Source organism: Felis catus, chromosome A3 (assembly GCF_018350175.1).
Source record: "Felis catus isolate Fca126 chromosome A3, F.catus_Fca126_mat1.0, whole genome shotgun sequence".
Classification (NCBI taxonomy): domain Eukaryota; kingdom Metazoa; phylum Chordata; class Mammalia; order Carnivora; family Felidae; genus Felis; species Felis catus.
Genome location: NC_058370.1, coordinates 43,228,264 through 43,255,951, shown reverse-complemented (window position 1 = coordinate 43,255,951; position 27,688 = coordinate 43,228,264). Strand labels below are relative to the sequence as shown.

The window sequence follows — 27,688 nt, the reverse complement described above, 5'->3', positions numbered from 1 at the left end:
CTAGTCCCTTAACCAGCATTTTAGGAGCTCTCTCTTGTCTCAGGTAAACAGTGCCATCGTAGCCCTGGATTAAAGGAATAAATAAACCACAATCTTATTTCTGTGATCTTGCCTACAAACCGCCCCAAGGGCTGCGGGGTGGTGAGTTTGCTCCTCAACCTTAGCATAGCTTCCGGAGAAGTTTTATTTGTTTACTGAGGATGCTTAGATTCCTTTTCCCTTTCAGCTTCCGTCCGAAAATAGGAGATATCTTGGTGTTAAGATGCTCCAAGCCTCCAGAATTATCATCTGTGGTATTGGCCGTTTTTAAATGACTGTCCAAATTGCCCGTGACTTAGCATATTGGGTAATTCTCTAGTTCTGTGAAAAATATGCTGGACTCTTAAGAATTAGGTTCTCCAAGCGTCTGGTGGCTCAGTTGGTTGAGCATCCTCTTGATTTTGGTTCAGGTCATGATCCTAGGGTCATGGGATCGAGCCCCTCCTCGGGCTCCACGCTGAGCATGGAACCTGCTTAAGATTCTCTCTCTCTCTCTCTCTCTCTCTCTCTCTCTCTCTCTCCCCGTCTCTCCCTCTCTCCCTCTCTCCCTCTCTCCCTCTCCCCTGCTGGTGGGCTCTCTCTCTCTAAAATAAGTTAAAAAAAATTAGTTTCTTAACTAGAAGAAAAGAAATACCACTCAAGAATGAGGCCCATGCATGAAGCATAATGATTGAGTTTGAATAACTTCAAGACACTCACTAAGCAGCTGGCTCAGAGGAGTAGAGGAGGGGCAGGTTTGAGCCAGTGCCCTGTGGAGAGAGGCAACATCCCATCTAATATTTTGGAGTGCCTGCTGTGTGCTAGGCAGCCAGGAGATAAAAATGTTCCCAGCCTGGTGTTCTACAATCATTTGACTGAAACAGTTAAGCCCCCAGGCTCTGGTTTTGTCAGTTCTTAGCTGTGTGACTTTAGGCAAGTTGCTAATCTTTCTGGGCCTCTGTTTCCTTGTCTGTGAAATGGGAATAATAATGAAACCTACCTCATAGAGTGGTGAAAATAAATGAGTAAAGAGGGGAATGTGTTAGGTGCCCTTTAACTCTAGCTGGGATTGTCTGGGTTGGTGGGGAGACACAAATACTAATTATTAACTTTGTTACAGCAAAGGGAATGCTAAAGCATGTGCAAAGATGTAATTCTGAGCAGGGAGGTTTTCTTGGTGTGGATTTGAGGGTGAGGAAGGGGGGGAGAGTCAGGCTTTAGGGGCGTATGGCTGAGCCCAAAACTTGAGTCAGTAAAGGACTCAAAGCTATGGTGCCCGAAGATAGAAAATGGACTTGCTGGGTCAGAGAGCAAGTGGGAGGTGAGAAACTGGGACAGGATGAGGTGGTGAAGGGGCCAAGCCAAGAGGTGGGGGTGCGCTTGGGCAGGCGGAGGAGGGCTCTGGAAGGGTTTTGAGAAGGAAGACCTCAGTTGGTTCCATCTTACCAGCTGTCTTAGAGATATATTATCTGTCCCGAGTCTTTTTTTTTTTTTCTTTTGTATTAGAGAGGGTGCAAGTGAGCAAGGGAGAGAGGGAGAGAGAAAGAAGCAGGGCTCCCCGAAGCAGGGCTCTAACTCATGAGCCATGAGATCATGACCTGAGCTGAAGTCAGATGCTCAGCTGACTGAACCACCCAGGGGCCCCTCTGTCCTGAGTCTTACTTCCCTCATCTGTAAAATGGAAAAGCAATGGAATCAGCCTCTCAGAAGTGGCGGTTAGATGAAATAAGGGCTGCAGAATGTCTAGCACTTCTGTGCATGTATAAATTGCCAGTAGGAAGTTAGTTTAATAGTGATGGATGGCAGATTTCGTTAACATCCAGTATTTTGTTGTCTCCAGTGGGGACTAGGGATTTGCCAATCTGGTTGTGCTTGTGAGTAGATCTGGAAAGGAGTCCTAGGTGCTGGTTAGGAAAATGGCTCTTCCCAGCCTGTCTGCCTTCTGTGTGCCTCAGTGCTGTTTGCAAAATCGTCTCTTTACTGCTGAGGATTCGGTAATTTTCCAAACAGATTCGGGGGTGGGGGGGTGGGGGGTAGATCATGTGCATCTGAGAAGGCGGTCGTGACAGGTCTAGATGGCTTTAAGTCTCTTTTGTCCTGGGCCCATTTGCAGGAATCTAGCTGTGGAGCAGAGACCCCCAGACACCCTGATCACCATTGCCCTTCCTTTGAAGGTTTATCAGAAACTAAGTAACTCTGAAGTGAAATCAGTCAATTGACTGATGTTTTTCCTTCCTGTCTCAGTGGGTGGTGGGACCCAGGTGCAAGTATAGAATAGCAAATGAATCTCCTCCTTTTCCCCTTCTGTTCCCTTCCTTTGGCCTCTTCCGAGGATACTTCAAAAGGAACTGAGTGTAGAATTCCTTCTAAAGTATTTTTGGTCTTTTACCTGGCTCTGTAGTCTGAGTCTTCAAGTAGTGCCAGATATGTGAAGGTGCAGTAGTCTTTTTCCTTTTTTTTTCCTCATCATTTTTCATTTGTGGAGACTTTCGAGGCATAGGGCCCGTTACCCCACCCCAACAACCGTTCTTCTATGGCTGGTCCTGCCCATCCAGCCCCCATCTAACACCCGACATGTGATTTTGAAGCAAATCTCAGTTATCCTATTATTTCAACCATAAATAACTCAGAATGTGCCTGTGATAGATAAAGATCAAGGTACACGATCACACCCATGTTAACAATGGTGTTCACATTGCTAATTGTCTCATAAATTCATACTTTTTTTTTTTCCATTTTGCTGAGTCCAGTCCATACAATGTCTATACATTGTAATTGACTGACATGTCTTTCAGGTCTCTTTTAATTTACACATTCCCCCCGCCCCCCATCTCTTGTCCATTTCCTTACAAGTTAATTATTGAAGAGATGAGTAATTTGCTTGGAGAGTTTCTAACAATCTGGATTTTGAGGAATGCATCACCACAAAGGCTAATGCTCCTCGGTCTCCTAGATTTTCTCTAAATAGGTAATTGGGTAGAGTGCCTGGGTGGCTCAGTTGGTTAAGCGTCTGACTTCAGCTCAGGTCATGATCCTGCTGTTAGTGGGTTTGAGCCCCACGTCGGGCTCTGTGCTGACAGTTCAGAGCCTGGAGCTGCTTCAGATTCTGTGTCTTCCTCACTCTGCCACTCTCCACTCGTGCTCTGTCTCTCCGAAATGAATAAACGTTAAAAAATTATTTTATTTTATTTTTTTAATTAAAAATTCTTTTTAATGTTTCTTTATTTTTGAGAGAGAGAGAGAGCAGGGGAGGGGCAGAGAGGGAAACACAGAATCTGAAGGAGGCTCCAGGCTCTGAGCTGTCAGCACAGAGCCCGACACGGAGCTTGAACTCATGGACTGTGAGATCATGACCTGAGCCGAAAGTCGACCGCTTAACCAACTAAGCCACTCAGGCACCCCCCAAATTTTTTTTTAAAAAAATGGGTAGTTGGTTCTGCAGCTGCACTGCCCAGTGTAGTAGCTAAAGTCACGTGTGACAATTTAAATTTAAACTAAGTAAAATTAAATATTAAGTTCCTCAGTTGCACAAGCCACATTTCAGGTGTGAGCGGTGTGAGCGGAGGCTACTGTATCGGACAGTACAGATTAGAACATTTCTTTCATTGCAGAAAGTTCTATCAACACTGCTTTAGGTGTCTGATCAGGTATATTTGTTTTAGCCAAATAGTCTGTCACAGTGGGGGGCACCTATTAACATCCAGAAAGCACATAATATTTGGCAGTCTCTCTGTGATGTCAGCAGTTGTTGATATTCAGGGTCTAAATATTGTAGGTTATTAGGGGTTGTGATATTCCGTCCTTTGTTTATTAGTTGATATTCTTGTACATAGATACACTTTACCTCATCTGCTGTTTAGTTCCCAGTGAGACAGTTCATTCAGGAAAGGCCAGATAAGATTCCCTTTATTTACCAGTTTTCAAGATAACCAGTTGGGTCACCAGAATTCCATAGCTATGGCCAACTTGTTTATTTTTAGATATGCTGTGAATCACGGATTTCAGTAGTTTTAAAAAACCCATCCATTTGATATTTGGAAGAGAACATAGCTCTGTCCCTAACTCCTTACCTATTGTCTGTTATAAGACAGAATTGGATGCCCCTCACCCCACCCCTATTGTAACTCACTGACCATGTCCCTTACATTTGGCTGACCAGGCTCCTCTTCTTGACTCTAGACCCACCAAAGGCAAGAACATTCCTCCTGGGCTTCTTGAATCCCCAGCACCTGGTACAGTAATGCCTGACTCATAGGAGGACATAGGTCAACATAGGACAGAAGTACAGGCAGGCAAGAAGGAATCAACAGTCCCTAGATGTAAATGACAACATTTGGAGGAAAATAGGCGAGAAGAAAATGTAAATCTGGGGAAATATCTGGACTAGATGCTTGAAAAAGGCCAGATTAATTAAAAGGGGGAAAAGGAATGGGGGAACCATGTAAGTATTAATTGCACCAGCTTTTAATTTGAACATAGGTGAAGTGGGTTTAGCTGCGGACAACAGAATCCACTGTAGTTAGCTTCAGCTGGGAATGGTTAATGATAGGGTAGTAAATGGGCTAAAATACCAGGATTGAACTCCCGGAGCCACACTGCAGAACTGGGCCACCAAGGGAGGTCCACCTTCTGCCTCTATGGCTACCGACTGATGTAGAGTATAGAGTGATTGCCATGTGCCTGCCTCTGTCCAATTAACTCAGGCCGAAATTCAAACCTCTTGATAGTGTGGGTCATTGGCGGAACCCCAGTCACATCTAGAACCTGTAACTGTAAAGGGGTCTGGGAAATGCAGTTTGTAGCTTTTTAGCCTCTGCAGTACGGGAAGGCGCACCAGAAAAAGTAGAAACAGTTGCTGAGAAGAGTGTCCATCCGTAGGATCCACTACAGGGAACTTTAAAGCTTGTGTGGTCCAGTCCCCTCATTTGCAAGGAAAGAAAGGTAAAGCCCTGGGGGGAGGGGGGCGGGAGGTGTGTTCATTGAATTTATCACAGTTTTTAGTAGCAAAGCTCAACCCAAGGATCCTTGTTTTTTTAGGATTGCTGTATTGCATTTTAGGAGGTATCTTTGACACCACAGCCATTAGCATTGATGGTCTGACAGGAAGCTGTGATAGGAGACAAACAATAGGATTCATCCCCTCCCTTTCCCCCACATCATGCCCAGACCCGTGGGCCTGTCCAGGTGAAGTGTAGGCACAAGTTTTGCAGACAACAGGCCACATCCAGAATCTCAGTGTGCGCACCAATAAGTCAGGTGACCAAGAGCAGGTTAGACCTCTTGGAACCTCAGTTTTTTCTGGATTCTAAGGATACTCTTCATTATCTCCGCATTTGAGAAGGTTCTCCATTCTACCAATATAGCAGAGCGGTGAAGCCTAAAGAAATGGTACAGGGACCAGGAGGGAGTCTTTTGTCCCAAAGGAATTGGGCAATATACTTAGCATGTTTTGTTTTGTTTCTTGAGTAATCTGTATGCCCAACATGGGGCTTGAACTCACCACCCCAAAATGAGGAGTCCTGTGCTCTACCAACTGAGGCAGCCAGGTGCTCTGTGCTTAGCATGTGTTAATGCTGAAGCATAGCAAATGTGTCAGTTGGAAGTCTTGTCCAAACGGCCCCCACAAGGTGGCCTGGACGCAGTACTCTCCCACAGGAAATAGGACCATTAATACTTTAATAGACTTGTCTGGTGGAAGCATCAACAGACAATAAAGGATTTTCATTTCATTTTTTTTTTTTTTTTTGGTTTAGAAGTTTGACAGGTAAGTGACCTTAGCCAGCTTTCAAGTTGGTCGGGGGCCAGCCCAAGTCCTTACCTCCCCCGACACTCCTGAAGTTTTCCACAGCCCTGATACAATGATCAGTTTGTTTTTACTGCAAAGACTTTTTTTTTTTTTTTTTAAGAAGAACTAGAGGGGAACCTTGTGTGTTTTTTAAAATGAAAGCCAAGGTCCTGCAGAAAACAGGACAGCAAGCAAGAAAGCGCCCAGCCATGGGGTTGGAGAACCACTCAGTCTCTCTTCATCTTTCTTGCCCTGAATTAATGTCCAGATTGATGTCCTCTCCCACTGTCCACGGTAGCTTCCCCATTTCATTAGTAAGCCTTTTGCAAAGTGTTGCTTTTTGATTAAGGGTGAGACTGTCAAGCTTTTCCAGAAGGTGGCATGGTGCATATGCCACCCTGGTAGGTCTGGAGCAGTAGCCTATAATTAAACACGTTAGTGATTTCCATATCAAAACACATGAATATTGACCCCCAACGGGATCAAGTCTGCACGGCTTCATGTCTGCTCAGGTCCAGTTTTACTGCTAACACGAGATATGTGAGAATGTTGGTTTTCAGAGCTTTTTGGATTTCAGAGTCGTGGCGGAAGGACTGGGAGTTGGCAGCTCACATTGAAGGTCACTTCTCTTCTTTTTCCCAGAGGGAAAATTCACAAGGCCAATGGAGAATCAAGGGATTTTGACCAATTACCTTTTACTTAAGATCCCAGAACTTTGGAACTGGTCTATAAGAGTGATAAGTTATTGACCATCAGGTCCTTTTTAAGTAGCTTTTCTTATTTGATTCCTTAATAATCCTGAGAGGCAAATACAGTTATTGTCCACATTTTACGGTGATGAAATTCAGGCTTAGAGAGGGGGAGTTACCTGCCTACGTCCCACAGACTGTAAGTGGTGGATCAGGGCTTGAACTTAAGAAAAAGGAACAGAACTGTGCTCTCAGATCCTCATACTTCTGAAGATGGCTCATCTAATACCATTTTATCATTTTTAAAAATCTCTACACGAATGCGGGGCTTAAACTCACAGCCCCGAGATCAAGACTTGCACACTCTACCACCTGAGCCAGCCAGGTGCCCTGCCATTTTATCATTTTTACACGTGGGAAATTGTGGCTCAGGGATATTAAATGACATCCCGCAAATAGATGACAGCCGGTCTAGGTTTTTATTTGATACTCAGCATTTCTTGTCTGTTCACTGCACTCTCATTTTGTAGCTAAGATAGCCAAGATGTAACTAGTTTGGGTCTACTTGCAGAGTAACAAGGTAAGACTGGTTAACCTTATTTTGAACTTTTAGGAGGTTCAGTGTTAGGTATAAACCTGTGTACGGTGAACCTGGGTGGCTCATTGGGTTAAGCGTCCGACTTCAGCTCGGGTCATGATCTCGAGGTTCATGAGCTCAAGACCTGCGTCGGGCTCTGTGCTGACATCTCAGAACCTGGAGCCTGCTTTGGATTCTGTGTATACCTCTCTGCCCCTCCCCTGCTCTCTCTGTCTCTCTCTGTCTCTCTCTTTCAAAAATGAATAAACATTAAAAAAAAAACAAAAAACATGCGTAAACATTGTAAAGATGGCCCAGTGAGCTGACGTGTGACCTGGGGAGGGATTGCTGGCCCTCTAACCCATGAGATGTCATTCCAAGAATCAGATGTGTTGTCTGTACCCTGCAGCCCATCCTGGGAGAGAACATTAGGAAATGTGGCAGATCTGGTGTTCTGGAGAGAATGTGCTACATCTCTTACTGTTCCAGTTACGCATTGCTCTTTCACAAATTACCCCAAATTTAGTAGTTTAATTTATTATTCTGAATTCGAGTTCTGAGGATTGACTGGGCTTAGCTGGGCCATGCTTGCCTGGGGTTTCTCTTGCGGTTGCGGTCAGATGGCAGCCGCCTGGAATCTTCTGGGGGCTTGACTGGGCTGGACATCAGAGGGCTCACTCATGTGTCTGGCAGCTGATACTCTTTCCTTTTTCTAGCTGTTTTGATTATATGGTACTAGCATCTTTTAACAGTCCCTCTTGACGGACATATAGGTATTTCCTGGCCTTTTGCCATTACAGATGGAATTTCAGGGTACCTGATGTGTGAAATACACTCTGTGGGATAAATTTCACATGTAGGAATTTATCCTACAAATATTCCTTCCTTTCTGAGAAATGAAACAGTCTGGCAGAAGCTGGCTTCTTCAGCCATGATCTTTTGCCATTAGTTCATCTTAGACCTTTCAACAAGGCTCTCTTAAGGCTTCAAATAGAATTTGTTAATGTCTGGGTGCTGGATTGGTCATAGGTATAGAGAGGTGGCAGACAGTGCTTCAGGGATTGGAGGGTGCACCTTAGGGAAATTCCCCGAAATGAACCCCTGGGTGCTGGCTCAGTTTTCCATCCTGTGGAATGGGGATGTGTATGATGGTGGAGAAGTGAAAAAACTGCCTTTGTTGAGGCACATTTGGAGAATTTCTATTTTGTTCCAAGAAAACCAGAAGGAAACTCCCCCTTGGACTGCGGGAGGGCGGTTAGTCCTCAGTCTCCTCCCCCGTTATCATGTTTTCTCCTGTGTTAAAAGGCATTCTGTAGCTTGCTCAGATGATCCATTGGCCCTGCACTCCCTCAAAATGTCACTAATCTCCTTTCTATCTTTCAAGATTTTATTCTTTTCAAGCAAAATAATGCCAGTGATTTGAGGTTTTCATCTGGGACTGTAATAGAAGGTAAACAAGAGTTTGGGTTTGGACTGTAAGTTGGCAAATCCTTAAGAACATTCTGCAGGAAGACAGTTCTAGCTTTCTGCACGTTCTTAATCAAATTACCTGGGTCAGTTGTCTATGTTCTGCTTTATTAGGCACTTGCTAGCTCTCAATGGCCTTTTTCCTGCGTAGACATGGCCTCGAGGAGCTCCAGGTATTCAGTTTGCGAAGACTTGGGCCATATGTAGTCTTTTCACATCCCTGCAAGGGTTGAAATGACCAAAATGGGGACTTCTGGGCAAGGAGAAGATCTGACCTGTCCTGGTGACAGAAATAGGAAAGTCTTGGGCTCAGCTGGGTCTCCCTCAGGACAAATGCCAGGCCCAACCCTCTTTGGGGGATGCAGGGCAGAGGTGGGACGTGAGAGTTGGAGGCCCAGGATGGTTACCCACTGGGTCAACAACCCAACCCCCGAGGCTGTCCTCCACTGTAGCTTCCAGGGGCCCCTCTGCCTTTTGAGGTAGAGCCCCAAGGAGGACACTGCCCTGCTCTGCTACCATGGCTCTATGGCTCAGGCTAGCCATGTGGAACCACACACAGTCTCTCTCTTTTCCACTGCCCTCTTCTGGAATATTCTTTGCCATTGTCCTCCTCTTCCTCCTCATCTTTGACTGGCTGAGGAGCTCATTTCCTCTGGAAGTGCCTTCCCTCACAGTTTATGACTGGGGTAGGTGCCTCTCTGAGGTGTCCATTGTGTCCTCGGGCTTCCCAGATATCAGGGGCCTTTTGACTGATCTCCTTCCCTACTAGACTGGCAGCTTCTTGGGATGTCATCCTGGTGACATATTGCTTCCAGCTCTGAGCACAGGGCCTGTTGCAGAGAGGGCACTCCAGTGTCAGCTGAGACAAATTAAGCTCCAAGAAGACAAGGAGGCTGACCGAAAAACCCTGTTCTGGGGTCTTGTGCCTTCCCCAAGTCTCTTTGTATTTTGCCACCTGTGAGCCATTGCCCATCAACACGCTGTGCACTGGCCTGAGTCTGAGCTTGGGGTGTTGGGGGGCAGGAATGTGCACAAACACTTCCTGGCTTCTGCAAAGGCATTTAGTCGAGGAAACCAGATGAACTATGACGAAACATCTGTTCATGATGGAACCTTCTGGAAATAGTGGAATCAAGTACTGAACTGTGTGAGTGCCAGTACCCTAGCCTCATGTCTCAAGGATGGTCTGTGCCACAGTGGCATCTCCTGGGAGCTGGTTAGAAATGCCGCGTCTAGACTCCACCACATCTCCTGAATCGGAACCTGTGTTTTAACAAGCCCCCCAGGGGATCCGTGTGCATGCTGGGGTTTAAGGGCCTTGGCCTTAGGGGTATAGGAAACCAGTTTGGGCAGAAGCTGCAGAGAAGCTAGCTACATCAGGGAGGCAACAGTTGAGCTAGGTCTTAGTGGAGGGCAATACCCTGGGTGGAGGGGAGGGGGGTGGTTGGTGTTGGAGGCTAGGGAGGTGTGTGGAGCCAGGCAAGGACCAAGTCTTCCTGCTAATGATGTTTGTATGAAAATAAGGTTATTAGGCCCTTTTATAAGTAGTAGAGCAATTGGATCAAGCTTCTAAATGATCTGGTTTGGTAACTAAGAAACCTTTGATGAATATATTAGATCTGGTGTTTTTCACCACTTAATTATAGATTCAATTTTCTTCCTTTGAGGCGGCCAGCATGGTTGAGGGACCATGGGAGACAAGACTGGGAGCCCAGGGCCTGGGGTTTGGTTATTGTTTTGCTGCTAATGCAGCTGTGGGATCCTGACCAAGTCCCTTCCCCAAATGATCATTTTAGTTGTTGATACTTTGACGGATCAGGAGCTGGGGCACGGCCAGGCCGTTCTACTGTGGGTAGCACTGGCCAGAGTCACTTAGCTGGTGGCTGCCATGGGCTGGGCTGGGAGGTCCAGGGAGGCTTTATTCATATCTGGCACGTCAGTGCCTCTCCGAATGGCCTTGCTGTCCAACGCCACCGGACCACTGGCCACTGGCCACCGGTTGCTTGGGCTTCCTCACAGCATGGTGGCTTTGGACGTCTTACATGGCAGCTGGCTTCCACGAGGGAACATATAGAAGCTGCAAAGTCTCTTAAGACCTAGAACTTGCCTCCATCCCCGGGGAGAGGAAATGGTTTCCGTCTCTTGATGAGTAGAGCAGCATGCAGGCACGGGGAGGAAGGAGTGGATTGTGGCTGTCTTTGGGGACTCTACGGCGGGCTCCATGACATCATCAGGACCTGGACTCCCTTCTTTCTGCTCTTCCATCCTCAGCACTGGCTTCCCTGTCATGGTCCAAAGGGGCAGTTGGAGGTGTAGCCAGGAGGAAGGAGAAAAGGAGGAAGAGGGCCCCATCTTCCCCCAGAGAGGAGTGTAGTTTTCACTGGCCTGCTCGTCCTGCGGCCATGACTTGCTATCAGGCTGGCAAGTATAGACACTTAGCTGGGGGCAGGGAACACAAGTCTGTTCTAAGGTGAAGGGAACTGTGTGTGGGGGGGGCACCTGGGTGGCTCAGTCGGTGAAGTGTCCGGCTCTTGATTTTGGCTCAGGTCATGATCTCTCTTTTGTGAGGTCAAGCCCTACATCGGGCTTTGTGCTGACAGTGGGGAGCCTGCTTGGGGTTCTCTCTCTCCCTCTTTCTCTACCCCCTCCCCTGCTTGTGCTTTGTCTCTCAAAATTTTTAAAAAAAGAAGTCTGTTCTCAGGAAGAAGGGGAGAATGAATGCTGGGAGGAGCAGCCAGTGATCTCTTTCACCTTCCCCAAAACCCGCTTGGAAGTTCTTAGGGGTCAGGAGCCGCAGCCTGGCCACAGGGGGAGGTGGGCTCCGGGCTGAGCCCACTGGGGGTGCCCGCCTGCGCCGGGGCCCTCACCCCCCCTCTCTCTGTCCCAGTTCACCACAGGCACATGCAGCGACCCGGCGGTTCACAGCTGTGAGCTGTGTGGCAAGGGCTTCCGCCTGCAGCGCATGCTCAACCGCCACCTCAAGTGCCACAACCAGGTGAAGAGACACCTGTGCACCTTCTGTGGCAAGGGCTTCAACGACACCTTTGACCTGAAGAGGCACGTCCGCACACATACAGGTGAGGAAGGGGCGTGTGCTTCGCGGTTGCTTTCGCTGTTCTGGCTGACAGAGCTCCTGCTCCCTCGCCACCAAAGAACTAAATCGGGAGCTTGGAGCAGTGTCATATTTCTGGAAAGACTGCAGGATGGGGCATCTGGGGCCAGTGCATCTCGGTCCAGCTCCTGGTTGTGCCACCAGCCGGCTGAGTCGCGGTGGGCCAGGCAAGCCCCTTTTCTGAGGCTGTTTGCCTCTGGAAGAGATGTGATGGTGGTCCAAGTTCTGGGGCCGTTTAAGACAGATCCCTGGCTGGAAGCGTTCTGGGCTGTGACGTCTGGTGCAACGCGGGGGGGCATAGTTCATTCAGCCCTCGTCCGGCTGCCTGCTAGAATGGGTTCTTGTGGTCCCACTGGTGGTGTCTTTTCCTCCTTTGTTGGGGTGTGAGCTGTCTCAGAATCAGGTCCTGAGAGCTCAGAAAGAGGAGGAAACACTCAGCTCCTCTGTGAAGCAGGCAATGTTTTCCTTCCCTTGGACCTTCCGGAGTTCCCCGACTTGAACATGGATCTAGGTCCTCACCAGCTCAATTCACAGAGAATCCTGGGAGTGCCCATTCGCCTCTCCTCTGGCCCGTCTGACTGGGTAAAATCTTGTTAGTTTAATTTAGAAACATCTGGCCTCTAGGCTTCTCCTTGAGGCCCATAGTTCCACACCGGCCAGAAGGATCCCTTGAGGACAATGCTAAGGGTGCCCCTGCCCTGCTAAAAATTCTCCAACTCTGGGCAAGATGAAATCCCAACTCCTTATCTTGATGGGTTTCATATAAAGCTCTTTATAATCCGGGTTCCATTTTCAAATTCCTGTCCGGTCCCATCCCATCCTGGCCCACCCCAGCCCACCCCACCCCTCCCCACCCCAACCTGTCCTGTCTCCATCCCCATTCCATCCCCATCCCATCCTACCCCCTCCCTGCCCCACCCCTTACCCCCCAACCCCTCCCCATCCCATCTCCATCCTCTTTAATTTCATCTCATTTCAACCCATCCCATCCTAACCATTCAACCCCAACCTGGTCATGACCCATTCTCCCTATAGCCTCATAGAATTTACTATATATAGTCTCCTGATCCTCAAGCCCTTTCAGAATTTGGGGTTTCCTCTGGCATCTTGGTGGGATGGGAAAATGTCTACTCCTCCCTCCTCAATCCTCACACAGGGCCCTTCCTCGATCCTGTGTATTCAGATTTCTTTTATAGCTCCTATCACACGGTTTTGTTCTTAGACTGCTGGCCGTGAGCTGTTTGCCCGGCCTGGGAAGAGTGTCCCCCACCTTAGAGAGTGGGCTGGGATACTCAAAAGTTTCTCTTTTCCTTTTAAAAAAACCTTTAGTGAAGTGGATTTTTGCATCCAGGAGAGCACACATATCATAAGCATATAGTTTGACGAGTTTAGGAATTTTTACAGAGTGAACACACCCATATAACTAGCACCCAGACCAAGAAACAGAATACAGCAGTACCCCCTTATCCGTGGGGACACGTTCCAAGACCTCAGTGGATGCCTGAAACCACACGTGGTACCAAACCCTATATATTCTATGCTTTTTCCTATATATACATACCTACGATAATATTTAATTTATATAGTAGGCACAATAAGAGATTAACAACAATAACTGGTAATAAAATAGAACAGTTATAGCCATATACTGTAATAAAAGTTCAGTGAATGTCGTCTCTCTTTCTCAAAGTTTCTTATTGTACTGTACTCCCCCTTCTTGTGATGTGTGAGATGATAAGATGCCTACGTGATGAGATGAAGCGAGGTGAATGACCTAGGCATTGTGATGTAGCGTTAGGATACTACTGACCTTCTGATGTTATGTCAGAAGGAGGACCGTCTACTTCTGGACCACAGTGGACCACGGGTAGCTGAAATCACTGAAAGTGAACCCCCGGATAAGGAGGGCTACCATACGCCCTGTGCCCAGAATTCCCGCTCCTCCCTCTGTCACTATCGCCTTCCCTCCACGAGGCACCACTAGTGTGACTTGTAGCAGCATTGATTACCGGGCCTGGTTTTGGGATGATAGAAATGGAATCCTATGGTGTGTACTCTTCCGGGTTGGGTACAAGGCTTCTTTTTTTAGTCCCTAGCACCAGTGAATCAATTCAAGTTTGATCTCTGTGTGGTCAGGTTGGCACCTTAGGTTGGGGTGGGTGGAGGGTTCTCTGGGGTGGCAGAGCTTTCTGTAGGATGTGGGGAGTCCTGCAGGAGGTGGAGGACCCAAGGCTATAGGTGGACTCATCGGGTAGCTACCAATCTGGCTTCGTAGACAGCCAACCCGAGGGGCTGGAGGAGATTGGGGGCCACTCACTCAGTCCTCTGTTCCTGGTTGCTCTGGACTGTTTCTCGGCCTTCCATCTCTGTCTGAGGATGTCCTTGAGGACATGGTCTTGTTCTTCTGAAACTCCTTGCCTGATGGGCGCTGTGGTCACTCCCTGCCCCTGGCCTTTAAGACAGAGAGAAGAGTCTCAGGGAGCGTTGCTGGCTGTGAGTACCTTCAGCTGGAGTAAGCAGTGAGCCAGTGGGGTGGCCTCCTCTGTGACCGAGTTGACTCTCCATTAATGGAAACATCAGGGACTGCTTCTCCGAGAAGAGTTTGCAAATTCACCCAGTCACGTACTGATTAAAAGCTACAGATCTGAGGGGCGCCTGGGTGGCGCAGTCGGTTAAGCGTCCGACTTCAGCCAGGTCACGATCTCGCTGTCCGCGAGCTCGAGCCCCGCGTCAGGCTCTGGGCTGATGGCTCAGAGCCTGGAGCCTGTTTCCGATTCTGTGTCTCCCTCTCTCTCTGCCCCTCCCCCGTTCATGCTCTGTCTCTCTCTGTCCCAAAAATAAATTAAAAACGTTGAAAAAAAAAATTAAAAAAAAAAAAAGCTACAGATCTGAGTTAGCTGACTATGCAACCGTATCTAAATTACTTATCTTTTTTTTTTTTTGGCCTTAGTTTGTCCATCTCTAAAATGGGCATAATTTTGGGACCTGTAACCTAAAATAATAATTGTGAGGTCTCAGGGCAATAATTGTAAGCACATAGTAAATATTAAATATTATTAGTAGTAAAAGTTCAAATAATTGGCAGAGGTTTCCTGAGACCCTGCTGTGGGACCGGCCCTAGACTCCCCTCTGTGCTCATGGAGAGCTCAGCCAGCCTGGGGAGAAATCAGACATCTGTCACATGAGAAAAACAAGAGGTGTCAAACAAAAGAAAAAGTAGCATAGGTATGCCAGTGGGGAGGCCTGGCACGTGCATTGTTTCTGACAGGGCATCAGGGAGGCTTCTCAGAGGAGGTGTCTTTTGGCTGACCTTGAAGGATGAGCCAGATTTCCACAGCTGGACGGGGAGGAAGGGCCTTGCAGGTGCCGAGTGTCTGAGTTTGGGTTGCAGACCCTGACCTAAGGATTTGGGTGTAAGCGGTTTATTTTGGGGGTGATCTCAGGGGGCATAGTGAGGGGTTGCGGAGGGGAGGTGGGGAGGGGAAGACAGCCAATAAGAGCAAGCTATTGAGCAGGGTGTCACCGTGCGCACCTGGGGCTCAACTCCACTGGGGTCCTCTGAAGAACCACGTAGAATGTACCACAGAATTGTTCCAGGGGCAAGAAAGCTGGGGGATTTATCCTGTCACTCCCATCCCTCCTTGATGGGGGTCCATCCTGGGACCCTCAGGTCCTAGGCAGCTCCTACCCCCCAGCCCCTTGAAGGTCTCTGGTGTCTCCTGGGGAATCTCCTCCAACAGAGAGATGCTGGAAGCCACTGACCTTACTGGAACTGAGGTGACCTGGTGGTAGGCTGGGGGCTTGGGGTGGGGTGTTGACGATGTCCTCTAAGGGAGAAAAAGGGCTCGCAAGTAAGGAGGGTGACTCGGCAGAGACTGGGAGTCCCCGCAGAGGGTGACTCAGCTTCCTCAGATGGCAGCGAGCTACAAGTAGCCACTTTCCTTCATGCTGGGCCCTCAGCATTTATCTATTACTTCAAACAACCCCAAGGAGTCAGCCCCACTTAATAGTTGAGGAGACCAGGTTCAGGGAGGTCAGATAACCATGGATGGTGGAACTGGGAACCAGACCGGCTGGTGCCGAAGTTCATGATCCTCTATTTCCTGTAAGTCCCCTTGTCTGTCCCCTTTGCCTCCTGCTGCCGTCCCCAATTTTCTCCCCAAGATCAGGGCCTCACCGGCCTTGCCCTGTTTCGGTTTCTGGAAGCCTGCTTGCTCTGCAGGAAGGTGAGATAAAGGGACACCTGGGCCTGGCAGAAACTGCACACTGCAGCCTGGGGTTTAGCAGGTCGCAGAGGAGTCTGTGTGTGTGTGTGTTCAGTGGTGCCAAGATGCCCACGGTGAGCAAGAAAGAAGATGGCCTGTGTCTCTGACTCTTGAGCTCCTCTGTCTCTTGATCCTCAAACGTGAAATTTCTAGTGACCCCAGGAGGGGCTGAAAATTGCTGACATTGGTGAATAATAATGCCTTCCACCCAGGGCCTTCCCAAAGAGCTTCACGGTTTCTCCTCTGGGAGGGGGACGTCTAGAAGGTAAAAAGCACAGCAGCCCCAGGCCACATGTAGCGGGTGAGACCCCCCCACATGTGGCTGGTCTGATTGAGACGTGTCGATAAGTGGAAAACTGATACCAGATTTTGAAGACTTGATGCAAAATAAGAATGCAAAACATCTCGGTTTTTAATGTTGATTCCCTGTTGGAATGGGAATATCTTGAATACGTTGGGTTAAGCGAAATAGATCGTTGGAATTAATTTCACCTGTTCTCTTTTTACCACTTAATGAGGCTACTGGACATTTTAAGGCTACAAAGTGGCTTGCATTTTAATTTCTGTTGGACAGCCCTGACTATAAGGTCGAATCTACAGGTAATGACTTAAAAATTTTTAAATCCTAATTTTGACTCTTTTTTTTTTCCTTTTTTAAATTTTAATGTTTATTTATTTTTGAGAGAGAGGGAGAGAGACAGAGTGTGAGTGGGGGAGGGGCAGAGAGAGGGAGACACAGAATCCGAAGCAGACTTCAGGCTCTGAGCTATCAGCACAGCCCAACGTGGGGCTCGCACTGGTGAACCTCAAGATCATGACCTGAGCTGAAGGCAAACGCCAAACTGACTGAGCCACCCTGGCGCCCCTAATTTTGAGTCTTAAAGTGATCAACAGACAGAATTATGGAAATGTCTTGAACCTGTTTTTCCTGCCCTGGTTTATTTGCTGCTGGAGATGTGCCTCCAGGTAATAATGGACCAGAATGAGGAGGGAGGAAAGGGCTTACTGACAAATTAGGTGGTAGCAAACTGAAAAAGGAGTCTTGGCTGTGGGGACATCCCCATGCCAGGACCTGGAGGAGCAGACCAAGGTCCTGGTGTGAGGGGCCACCCTGCCATCTCTTGAGCTCTTTACAAAAGGGTTAATCCATGAATCAGTAAAAAGAGCAAAAATTTGGGATTCTCAAACATTAAAATTTTTTTTTTTTTTTTAATGACGTGGGGCTCGAACCCATGAACCACAAGATCATGCCCTGAGCCAAAGTCTGGTGCTTGACTGACTGGGCCACCCGGGCACCCCTCAAACATTTTTAAGGTTCATGTGAACAACCTCTCTGGTTCCAAAAGATCTTAACAGAAGTCTGCAGATTCGGGTCTTGTTTGAGAGATGAAGGTTGGATTTTTGCTATTGACTGTTACAAGTAAATGTATTTAGACCAGAAGCAAAGATGTGGACAGTGTTAACACAGGTATAGCAGATAGCAGTTGAGTGAAGGGTATGTTTGCTTACAGGCTGATTAGACCAGTCATGACTAATTTTTAAAAAAAAAAATTTTTTTTTTCAACGTTTATTTATTTTTTTTTTGGGACAGAGAGAGACAGAGCATGAACGGGGGAGGGGCAGAGAGAGAGGGAGACACAGAATCGGAAACAGGCTCCAGGCTCTGAGCCATCAGCCCAGAGCCTGACGCGGGTCTCGAACTCCCAGACCGCGAGATCGTGACCTGGCTGAAGTTGGACGCTCAACCGACTGCGCCACCCAGGCGCCCCTCATGACTAATTTTTTTAAACTTTTTTTTTTTAACGTTTATTTTTGAGAGAGCACAAGGCCAGAGAGGGGCGGGGGTTGGGGGTGGACATAGGATCCAAAGTGGGCTCCCCGCTGACAGCAGCCCGATGTGGGGCTTGAACTCACCTCGAGATCATAATCTGAGCCAAAGTCAGACGCTCAACCGACTGAGCCACCCCTGCACCCCCAGTCATGACTAAAGATGTATCTGGGATCTCAGGACCCTTCTTTTGAGAACTGTAGCTACAGTATCGATGAGGTGGGCAAAGAGAGTGGCATAGAGAACCAGGATTAATCCATCCTCCCCCACATCTCCTGTCACATGCTAAGAGGGACAGGGCATCCAAGGAAAGATTCAGAACAGGAGACATTTCGGAAGAGACCCAGGGAAACCGGAGCCTGTAAATGTCTTACCTTAATATCCAAGTGGATGAAAGAAAAGATTAAGATGTCTTTTTTGGATGACTTCACCAAGAAAAAAGTAACTCAGAGGGTGTGTGTGTGTGTGTGTGTGTGTGTGTGTGTGTGTGTGTGTGATGGGGACGGGGGATGTTAGTCAAATGACATCTGATTCAAGGTTGGGAGACAGAAACTGGTGCAGAAAACCTGTGTAACATTTCATGGAAATAGATCAGCAAACAAGGGGCTATTTTTCAATCCAAATTGTCTTGGGTCGGGTTCCCTAGAAGCAGATTCTGAGATGGTGATTCTTATGAAATGATTTATTGAGGGAGGGCTGTCAGACGAAACCTGGAAGGGAGGGGGAAGCAGAGAGGTGGTCTCACGAGGAGTCTGGCCTCAGCCCGGTCCCACGGGGGTTCTGGAGTGTGAATGGCACTATAGGCCAGTGGCGGGCACTTTTACGTCAGACATTGGCTGAGGGCTGCCTTTCCCCTTGGCTCAGATGTCAGTTGCCCAGTGCCCATTCCTTGGAGAAGGGGACAGCCGGGAGCTGGTAGCTACCCACACACATGATAGATGCAGAATGAAGCACTAGCTCAGAAAAGGGGGTCAGCGTAGGGGACCAGCAGCATCCACTACGCACATAGTGGAGGAAACCATGCTATTTAAGTGGGGTTGACAGGACCACTGAGGCCAGCATGGGAGATTATGGTCAGAATGGAGAGAGGGAGCCATGAGCTTTAAAGAAACGAACACACATCTAGTTCACAGCCTGTGAAAAACATCATGGGCCTGTTTTTAGAGAAGATTCTTTTGGATTTGTTTAAGTGTTTAGGTTGAGCCAGCTGGGATGCCTCCTAAGAATGGCCATCCATGGAAGGAAATGGTTTGCTTTTGGTGGGGGAGATCTGTATTCTAGAATAAAACATAATAGCCGGTATTTGCATGTGCCAGACTCCGCACCAAGTGCCCACCCTCACTACTCCTGAACGGGCAGCACCAGCACCACCTGGGAGCCTGCTGGGAACGCAGAACCACATTGAGGGCTACGGCGTGTCAGGTGTGGTCTGGGCATTGTTTACTGCTCCCAACAGGTGCACCAGGCTCTTCCGACAAGTACAGCCTTTATTGAAAGTATTCTATTTTTCTTGTTTAGAAAATGGCTACTCATTCTGTAAAAATCCCCAACCAATGTAGACCAGAAAGTATGAGCCACTATAAGCATCTTGAAAAGGACACAGGCATCCGTGGGGTCTCCAGCGCAGCCTTAGTGGAGGGGGGGGGGTGGTGCCATGGCGTATAACCCATGTTGATTATAACTTTATGACTCGAATGAAGGAGTCCGTTCAAGGCACCTGTCGTTCCTGTGGAAGCTTCTGAGTTCCAGGGAGAGGAGCAAAGGAATTTAGATTCTCGAGGTCAGGGAAGTGGGGAGGGGGGCACTGGCCAGAGCTGCAGTATCTGCCCCACCCCTTGGGACGCCCTCTGGCCTTATCTTCCAATCAGACCACAATGAGAGGGACTGGAAGGCAAACAAATCCCATCTTGATTGAAGAAGAGGAAACAATGGTGTCTTTGTTTGGAGCCTACAGGGAAGGATTGACTAGTTGGGAAAAATGCAGATTGGGAGAAGTTTGGAGTGGGGCCGATGGCTGCCAAAGAATAAAGTCAACTCCACCCCTAGGGAGTTGAATGCTGTCCTGTGGGATCACCTCTTTCGTTCATCAGACTGTCTGCTTTATTTTATTTTGACTTACATTTTAGCTAAAAAAAAGTAATACGAAAGGGAACAAAAAATGAAAGGAAAAAAGTCAGCCTTCCTCCCCCTTCCAAGTCCCAGTTCCACACCTGAAAGCAAACCGCCATTTCACTTCCAAGTTTTTAACACACATAACTTTTTTCATGCCCTATATATCTTGGACACTGTTTCATATATCTGCACAGGTAGACATACCTTAACTGTCTTTAATAGTTATCAGAACATTTTTAAATACAAGATGAAGGGGCGCCCAAGTGGCTCAGTCAGTTAAGCGTCCGATTCTTCATTTCAGCTCAGGTCATGAGCTCATGGTTTGTGTGTTTGAGCCCCATGTCGGGCCCTGCACTGACAGTGCAGAGCCTGCTTGGGATTCTCTGTCCCTCCCCCTCTCCCACTCGTGCTGTCTCTGTCTCTTTCAAAATAAATAAATAAAGTTAAAAAATAAATATGAGATTTTGACATAATTTCAAATACGGAGGCACCATCAACAAACACCATCTCAAAGTTTCCTTCCTTTCCTTTCTTCCTTCCCTTTTTCTCTTTCTCCCTTTCCTTTCCTTTCCTTTCCTTTCCTTTCCTTTCCTTTCCTTTCCTTTCCTTTCCTTTCTTTTCTTTTCCTTTCTTTTCCTTTCCTTTCCTTTCCTTTCCTTTCCTTTCCTTTCCTTTCCTTTCCTTTCCTTTCCTTTCCTTTCCTTTCCTTTCCTTTCCTTTCCTTTCCTTTCCTCTTTTTTCTTTTCTTTCCTCCCTCCCTGCCTTCCTTTTCTTCCTTTGTTTCTTTTCTCTCTTCCTTCTTTTCTTTTCTTTCTTTCTTTCTTTCTTTCTTTCTTTCTTTCTTTCTTTCTTTCTTTCTTTCTTTCTCTTCCTTTCTTTTTTAAATGTCAGACTGCCATTGATATTCTTGTACATCCTTTGTCTACCTGTGTGAGTCTTTCTGTAGATAGTTTCCCTAATGTGGGCCAAAGGGTAGACGACGTTACAATATTTTGTGGTCATTACCACACTGCCTCCAGAGGAGGTTGCCCTAGATATCCACTCCCACAAGTTCATGTTTATATAAAGTTCAGTAACGGAGCACTTAGCTACAGCAAGGACAGCAAGCAGAAAGCACCAGTAGCAAAGAATTTTCTTTGGAGATGTGTGATGCGAACCTTTATTTTAGTAATAGGAATAGAAAATTTGGGGCACCTGGATGGCTCAGTTGGTTAAGCATCTGACTCTTGATTTCAGCTCAGGTCATGATCTTATGATTTGTGGGTTCGAGCCCTGTGTCGAGCTCTGCGCTGACAATATGGCACCTGCTTGGCCTTCTCTTTCTCTTCCTCTTTCTCTGCCCCTTACTCTTGCTCTCTTTCTCTCTCAAAAACAAACAAATAAATAAATAGGAAATTTGAAGAGAGGAAACCATTTTGGATAACCCAATGAAGTAGTTTTTGGATGAGGTAATAGAAGCCTTATAGCACAACCTTCAAAAAGGTGACAGTGAAGGAGGTCTCTCTGCATGCTTCTTCTGCACCAGACACCTAATGCCCACATTAAAAAAAAAAATTGTCTCTTTTTAAAAATTTTTCTTTCTTTTCTTTTCTTTTTATTTTTTAAGTATAATTTATTGACAAATTGGTTTCCATGCAACACCCAGTGCTCATCCCAACAAGTGCCCTCCTCAATGCCCATCACCCACTTTCCCCTCTCCCCCCACCCCATCCCCTTTTTTTCAAACCACTGTAAGATAAACAATACATTCCAAAGTGCTTGCAAATAGAAAAAGTGTATATACCTGTATATATATATATATATATATGTATATATATATATATATATGGACAGTGTGTGTGTGTGTGTGTGTGTATATATATATATATATATATGTACAGCGTATAGACAAATACTACATATGTGCCCACCAGCCAGTTAATGAGTAGAGCATATTTGTGTTCTCTTGAGCTGTATTGTAAACTCTTGAAGCTGTATCCTACCGAGTACTTAATGTTAATATGTTAATACGCACCAGGCCCTTTGCATGTGATGTCTTGATTAATCCTCAGAGCAGCTTAACAAGGGGGTATGAATGTTATTCCCATTTTATAGGTGGAGAAACTGAGGCTCGGTGGGATTCGGCCATCTCTCATGGGCTCACATAATGAGTAGTAGATGTGTGGCCTTGGACTCTTGCTGTGTGGGTGTTAGTGAGTTACTGATGTCTGGAGCAGGCATGGTGTTTTCTAGTTCTGATATCTCACTCCAGACATGAACAAGGTTGGCCTTTGCTCCAGAGCACTAAGGTGGGTGAGGCCCCAAAGTCAGGGGGGACTTAGCATCAGTCCCCCTTGCCCAGGGGTCCTCTCTGGCCACCTTCGTCGTTCAGCCACCCCCACCGCACCAAGTTCACGGGGGGTGGGGGCTCCAGGAGGAAGGGGTTTGTTCCCAAGCCTTGAAAGGGTCACCCAGGGGCTGCTGCATGACAGTGTCAGTGAGTGAGGGATGAGTTTGGTGTTTGCACAGAGGGGAGGAGGAGCAGGTGTGCAAAAGTCAGAATTGCCCTAACTAGAGCTTTCGGCACCTGCTGTCTTCCATCCATCTCCGTGTCTGTGAGTCACCGGTCCTCCGATCTAGGCTCACGTCCCACCCTCCCTGGGAAAATTCCCCCACAGCGGCCATCCCCATTTTCTCTGTCATCTGGGTGATGTAGGACTCTGCAGTCTGTAGCCTTTGCTGTCCAGACCTTTCTGGGTGTTCTGCCCGTGAAAGGTGCTCGGTGACCTGTTGGATGCAGGGCAAGGAGACCGGTTCCTGGCACTCTCACCTCTGCCAGGGGCCAGGGATCAGGCGAAACCCTGGTCGGCAGCCACTTCAGATCACCTTTTTGGGTCACCGCTGGGGCTAGGCCTCCTAGAGCAGGACTGGAAGAATCTGTCCTTTCGCCGGGGCCCAGGAGCTTGCCTGGGGTAAGTGTGCTCCCCTTCCCACGTATTTAGTTTGGATGTTTTAACACAGTAGTGGGTTGAGTAACTGGTCTCTGGGTGAATTTCTGTTGTGATGAGCTGTAGGTTTGAAATCAGGTTGGCTGCTTGATCTGCCAGCTGCTGTCCCGGCCCAGGAGGCCTGATGAAACACAAAGCCCTCTATGGCGCAAGCATGAAACCCCAAACAGCCCTATTCCTTAAATTTGTAGAAGCTAGCTCGGAGGAAGTAACCTCTGTGACTCCTCCTTCACCATGATGGTAGGGGTTCATTCATTCATTTGTTGAAAAATTATTTACTGAGCACCTATTATGTTCCAAATGGCAAGGGTTATGAAGGAATTTCTTAACTTCTGGCAGTTTTTCTAGAATGTGTGGAATATAACATAGGCCTGCACTCTGCTTGAGGAGACTGGAGTAACAGCTCACCATTGCATTGACCCCACAGTTTTTTCACAGGAGTGTTCTAGGATATGCTTCATGAAAGGGATTTGGTTCATTCAAGTGCTTGGTTGGGGGTGGGGGAGACTTTTTTTCCATTTCAACTTACTTTAATTTCCTTCAACTTCCATTTCAACTTCCTTTATCATCTGTGCACTTCATGAACAGGAAGGGGCTCTCTCAGCCCCCTCCACAAGCCACCATTAAAGAAGTGGGGACATTTAGCCTTGAAGAGAAAATACTGGGGGGAGGGCAGCTTTCAGACACCCAAAGTGCAGTCCTGACGCCTAATTTGGTAGAATTTGCCTAGGAAGCTGTTTGGTCTTGGACTTCGGTTTGTTGGGGGTTTTTGGATTATGTGTTCAATCTCCTTGCAATTTTCTGTTTCTTCCTGCTTCTGTTTTGGTCATGCCTAATTTGGCGTGGCTTGGGAGCTGTGACTCCCTGAGAGATCCCAGTGCAGGCAGCTTCAGCATCACTTGGGAACGCGTTAGAAGTGCGTTCCTACCCCAGAACCAGAAACACCAGCAATGGGGCCAGGAATCTGTGTTGTGACAAGCCCCCTAGGTTTGAGGACCACTGCTCCACGTTCAATTCAGTCTGGGGTGGGTCCTGGGACTCTGCATTTCCAGCAAGCTCTCAGGTAATGTGATTTGACTGTCGGTCTGGGAAGCACACGTTGGAACGCTGTTGTACAAGGCAGTCTGTCTCTGGCTTGGGAAAGATAGCATTTGGGTATAGCTGTCCAACAGCACACCATGGTGCTGTTGAAAAGGAGTGAAGCTGAACAGTAAGCACCAGCATGGGAAAATCCTCATGATGATTGGGAAGCTAAAAAAGTGGATTTTGAAAATATCTCTGGGTAAGTTTGCTTCCATTAAAGCCAGGGTAGTAAAATCATCATAAATTTCATTTTTGTCTAAAAAAAAATAAACATTTTAAAACGTGAGTTCTAATACAGCTACTTTTCAATTTTTTAGGATTTTTCTTCAACAATTAGAACATTATGGGGAAAAGAATAACCAGTTAAAAAATACACAAAAACACCTACATAGGGCTCACATCTCCCTTTTGCCTCCGGGTCCTGTACAGCATTGTTGGGTCTTGTCCCTGTTTAGGATTTTGATAACTTGTTCATATGAATTTTTTTTAATGTGTTTTGGCTTTTGAAATATTACCTTTTTTAAATCTTTATTTGTTTTGAGAGAGAGAGTGCATGCAAGCACCTGTGTGAGCAGGAGAAGGGCGGAGGAGCTGGGGGGGCGGGGCGGTGGGGGAGAGAATCCCAAGCAGGCTCTTGCTCAGTGTGAGCCCCACACAAGGCTCAGTCTCACAAATGAGAGATCGTGACCTGAGCTGAAATCAAGAGTCAGACGCTTAATGGACTGAGCCACCCAGATGCCCCGAAATATTATTTTATCTTGACTGATGAGTTTTTGGCATCTTAAATTTGGCATCTAAGCTTTGGGGGTTCCTATAGGAGATAGCTCTGCTAACCTCTGGGCTCTAAGATTGTCTGACTGTAGTGGCCGCCCTCTGTGTTCCACGTACCCCTAGCACGATGCGCGCCCTCTCCCGGGCTTCCAGGTTGTGTTACACTGTGCTTCCTTTACAACCAGGATCTCCTCCTTTAGAGCCTAAGTTGGGCCCGCCCTTACCGCTGCTTGTGTGACATTCCAACCTCACATTCAGGATGAGTGCTCTTGGTGGAAATAGGAAGGCCTGTGCTTTGATGAGGCTGAGCTCCCTGGTGTATATGGCACCTGTGAGCTCTCCATCTAGAAGGCGAGCCCCACTAAGATTAGCCCGGTTCTAAGGCCAGCATGAGATCCAATTTGGAAATGCTTTCATACCTATAGCAGATGCCACCCATGTCCAGCCCACGCCCCTGGCTCCTGCCTTTTCTGGGCACACCTATCCATGTAGCAACTGCTCACACCTGCAACTCTGCCTGAGGGTGTTCCTGCTGGCACAGGACAGGGAGGGACAATCAGTGCCACCCAGAGGCGGCCCTAGACAGTGCTGCTGGAGGAGGGCTGAGGCGGGGGGTGACTCAGAGGTGAGGGTTCGGCATTGTCCCCTGAGCTTGCCTGGTGCACTTGGACTCTGGCTGCCTACCGCAGTGACTGCCTTGCTATCCCCACCTTGTAGGGCTCCTTCCTGTCCCTCGCTTCTTCACTCACCTACAGGTGCTACTGGAATCTTTGTCACAGGGTCTGTTTCCAGGAAAACTGCAACTAGAATAAAAACAAGGTTTACTTTGCCCACTATAAAATCAAAACATTGAAGCATACAAGTGGGAAGACTAAAGCTCTTCCTCCCAAAGCCACGTGGTGTTTCTTTGCCAAGTTTGCATCCCTTTTTATGTTTGCTCATGTGGATGTTGTGAACCTTTGTGGACACACTTTGTGTCTTGCCTTAATTGTTTTCCTCATGTTGAATCCCTCCCCATGCTGATTTCCTTTTTCTCCTATTTCTCCTACCCCTCAGCTCCTGGCAACCATTTTTCTACTCTGTTCCTATGCGTTTGACTTTTCCATATAAAAGTGATACCATGCAGTATTTGTCTTTCTCTATGTGGTTTATTTCACATAATGCCCTCATGGTTCATCCACGATGTTGCAAACATCTATCTCCTTCTTTCTCGTGGCTGTGTAATATTCCATCGTATAAATATACCACATTTCTTTTTATCTGTTCATTCGTTAATGGACACCTAGGTTGTTTGCATATCTTGGCCATTGTGAATAATGCTGCAGTGAACCACGGGTGTGCAGGTGTCTCTTTGAGATCCTGTTTTCATTTCCTTTGGATATATATCCTAGAAGTGGGATTGTTGGGTCATAGGGTAGTGCTATTTTTAATTTTTGAGAAACCTCCATACTGGTTTCCATAGTGGCTGTACCCGTTTACATTTCCATCAACAGTGCACGAATGTTCCCTTTTCTCCACATCCTCAAGGACACTTGTTATCTCTTGTCTTTGATGATAATCATTCTAACAGGTGTGAGGTGATCATTTCAGTGCAGTCGTGATTCACATTTTCCTGCCGATCAATGGCGTTGAGCACCTTGTCATGTCCCGGTTGGTACTTTGCATGCCTTCTTTGGCAAAGGTCTATTCAGTTTCTCTGCCTGTTTTTGAATCAGGTGGTTTGGTTTTCCGCTATCGGGTTGTGCATCACGATTTTAAATGGCTTCGCGGTTGGGAGGCTGTGGCTTGGCCGTGACCAACTGGTGATGTGTCTGCCCATCAACCTTGCAGGCATTCGCCCCTACAAATGTGACATCTGCAACAAAGCCTTCACCCAGCGCTGCTCCTTGGAGTCCCACCTGAAGAAAATCCACGGGGTGCAGCAACAGTACGCCTACAAGCAACGCCGGGACAAGCTCTACGTCTGTGAGGATTGTGGCTACACGGGCCCCACCCAGGAGGACCTGTACCTGCACGTGAACAGTGCCCACCCGGGCAGCGCCTTTCTCAAAAAGACATCCAAAAAACTAGCGGCTCTTTTGCAAGCCAAGCTGACGTCCACACTCCAGGGGAATGTCACCCTGAGCGAGGAAGAGGAGAAGTGAGGAGGTGCAGGAGGAGGAGCAGGGAGAGACGCTCGAGCTGCCACGCTTACGGGGATTTTTGGTTTTGGAGGGGTCCCCCGCCCCACTGGGCTCAGTTCATCCCTCTGCCCTCCCGGGGCCACGGCAGGGGATCTGTTCCAAGGTTGTCAATGATGATAGTGGTGTCCAGCCCCCTGTAACCCACATCCTGTTGAACAGTCACATTAACAAAAGTTCGTGGATGGCCACGATCGCCGTGCGGTATTTTTCTTTTTTCCTGTTTTTTTTTTTTTTTTAAACCATTTTCACATGTGGAGGCAGAGGTGTTCTTAGACTATCATTTTATGGTGCCTTGAAATAAAAGTCCTTCCACCTGAAATGCTACTCAAGCAAGGAAAAGGAATTTTATTATTCTGAAAGAGTTTACAGGAATTATTTTAATGAATGAAATGTCCTTGTGAAACTTCCCTTATAAAAACAAGTCAGGAGAGCATGGAGTTCTAGCTCCCTGTTTAGGGCTTATTGTGGGACATTTGACTTCAGGTTACTTTGGGTGGGTGATTTTGTATTGGTGGGTGGGCTTGAAGAAGCATATCTTGAGCGCTGGGTAGGAGAGCAGATAAATGGGGGCCTCAGGGCTGATGGGCAGAGACTCCTGGGGTGGACGGGGCAGGGCACTTATGGATGCTTTGGTCACTCTTTGTGGCCGTGGTGTTACTGTGGAGATGCCTCTGGCTTTCTGGGGCTGGGACTTGCTGGCTGCAGGCACTTGTCCCTCCCTTGAGTCTGGCACTGGGGGAGAAGTGGAAAACGCTGGACCGTGAGGAATGCTCGCTGGCCTGGCCCACGTCCTGCTCATTTGGGAGGCATA

The 27,688-nt window shown here is 47.5% G+C and overlaps 1 protein-coding gene across 6 annotated transcripts in view; it reads left to right on the top strand.

Annotated features, from left to right (window-relative positions):
* OVOL2 (ovo like zinc finger 2) overlaps positions 1–27,065 on the top strand; it is a 31,404-nt gene extending 4,339 nt beyond the window's left edge. For all 6 annotated transcript variants that reach the window (XM_019826871.3, XM_019826869.3, XM_011280965.4 and 3 more), the window contains 2 exons: positions 11,424–11,613; positions 26,525–27,065. In XM_019826871.3, coding sequence (XP_019682430.1) covers positions 11,424–11,613; positions 26,525–26,838 — 504 coding nt within the window. In that variant the 3' untranslated portion in view covers positions 26,839–27,065. The remainder of the gene's footprint in view (positions 1–11,423; positions 11,614–26,524) is intronic.
* Positions 27,066–27,688: the final 623 nt, after the last annotated feature.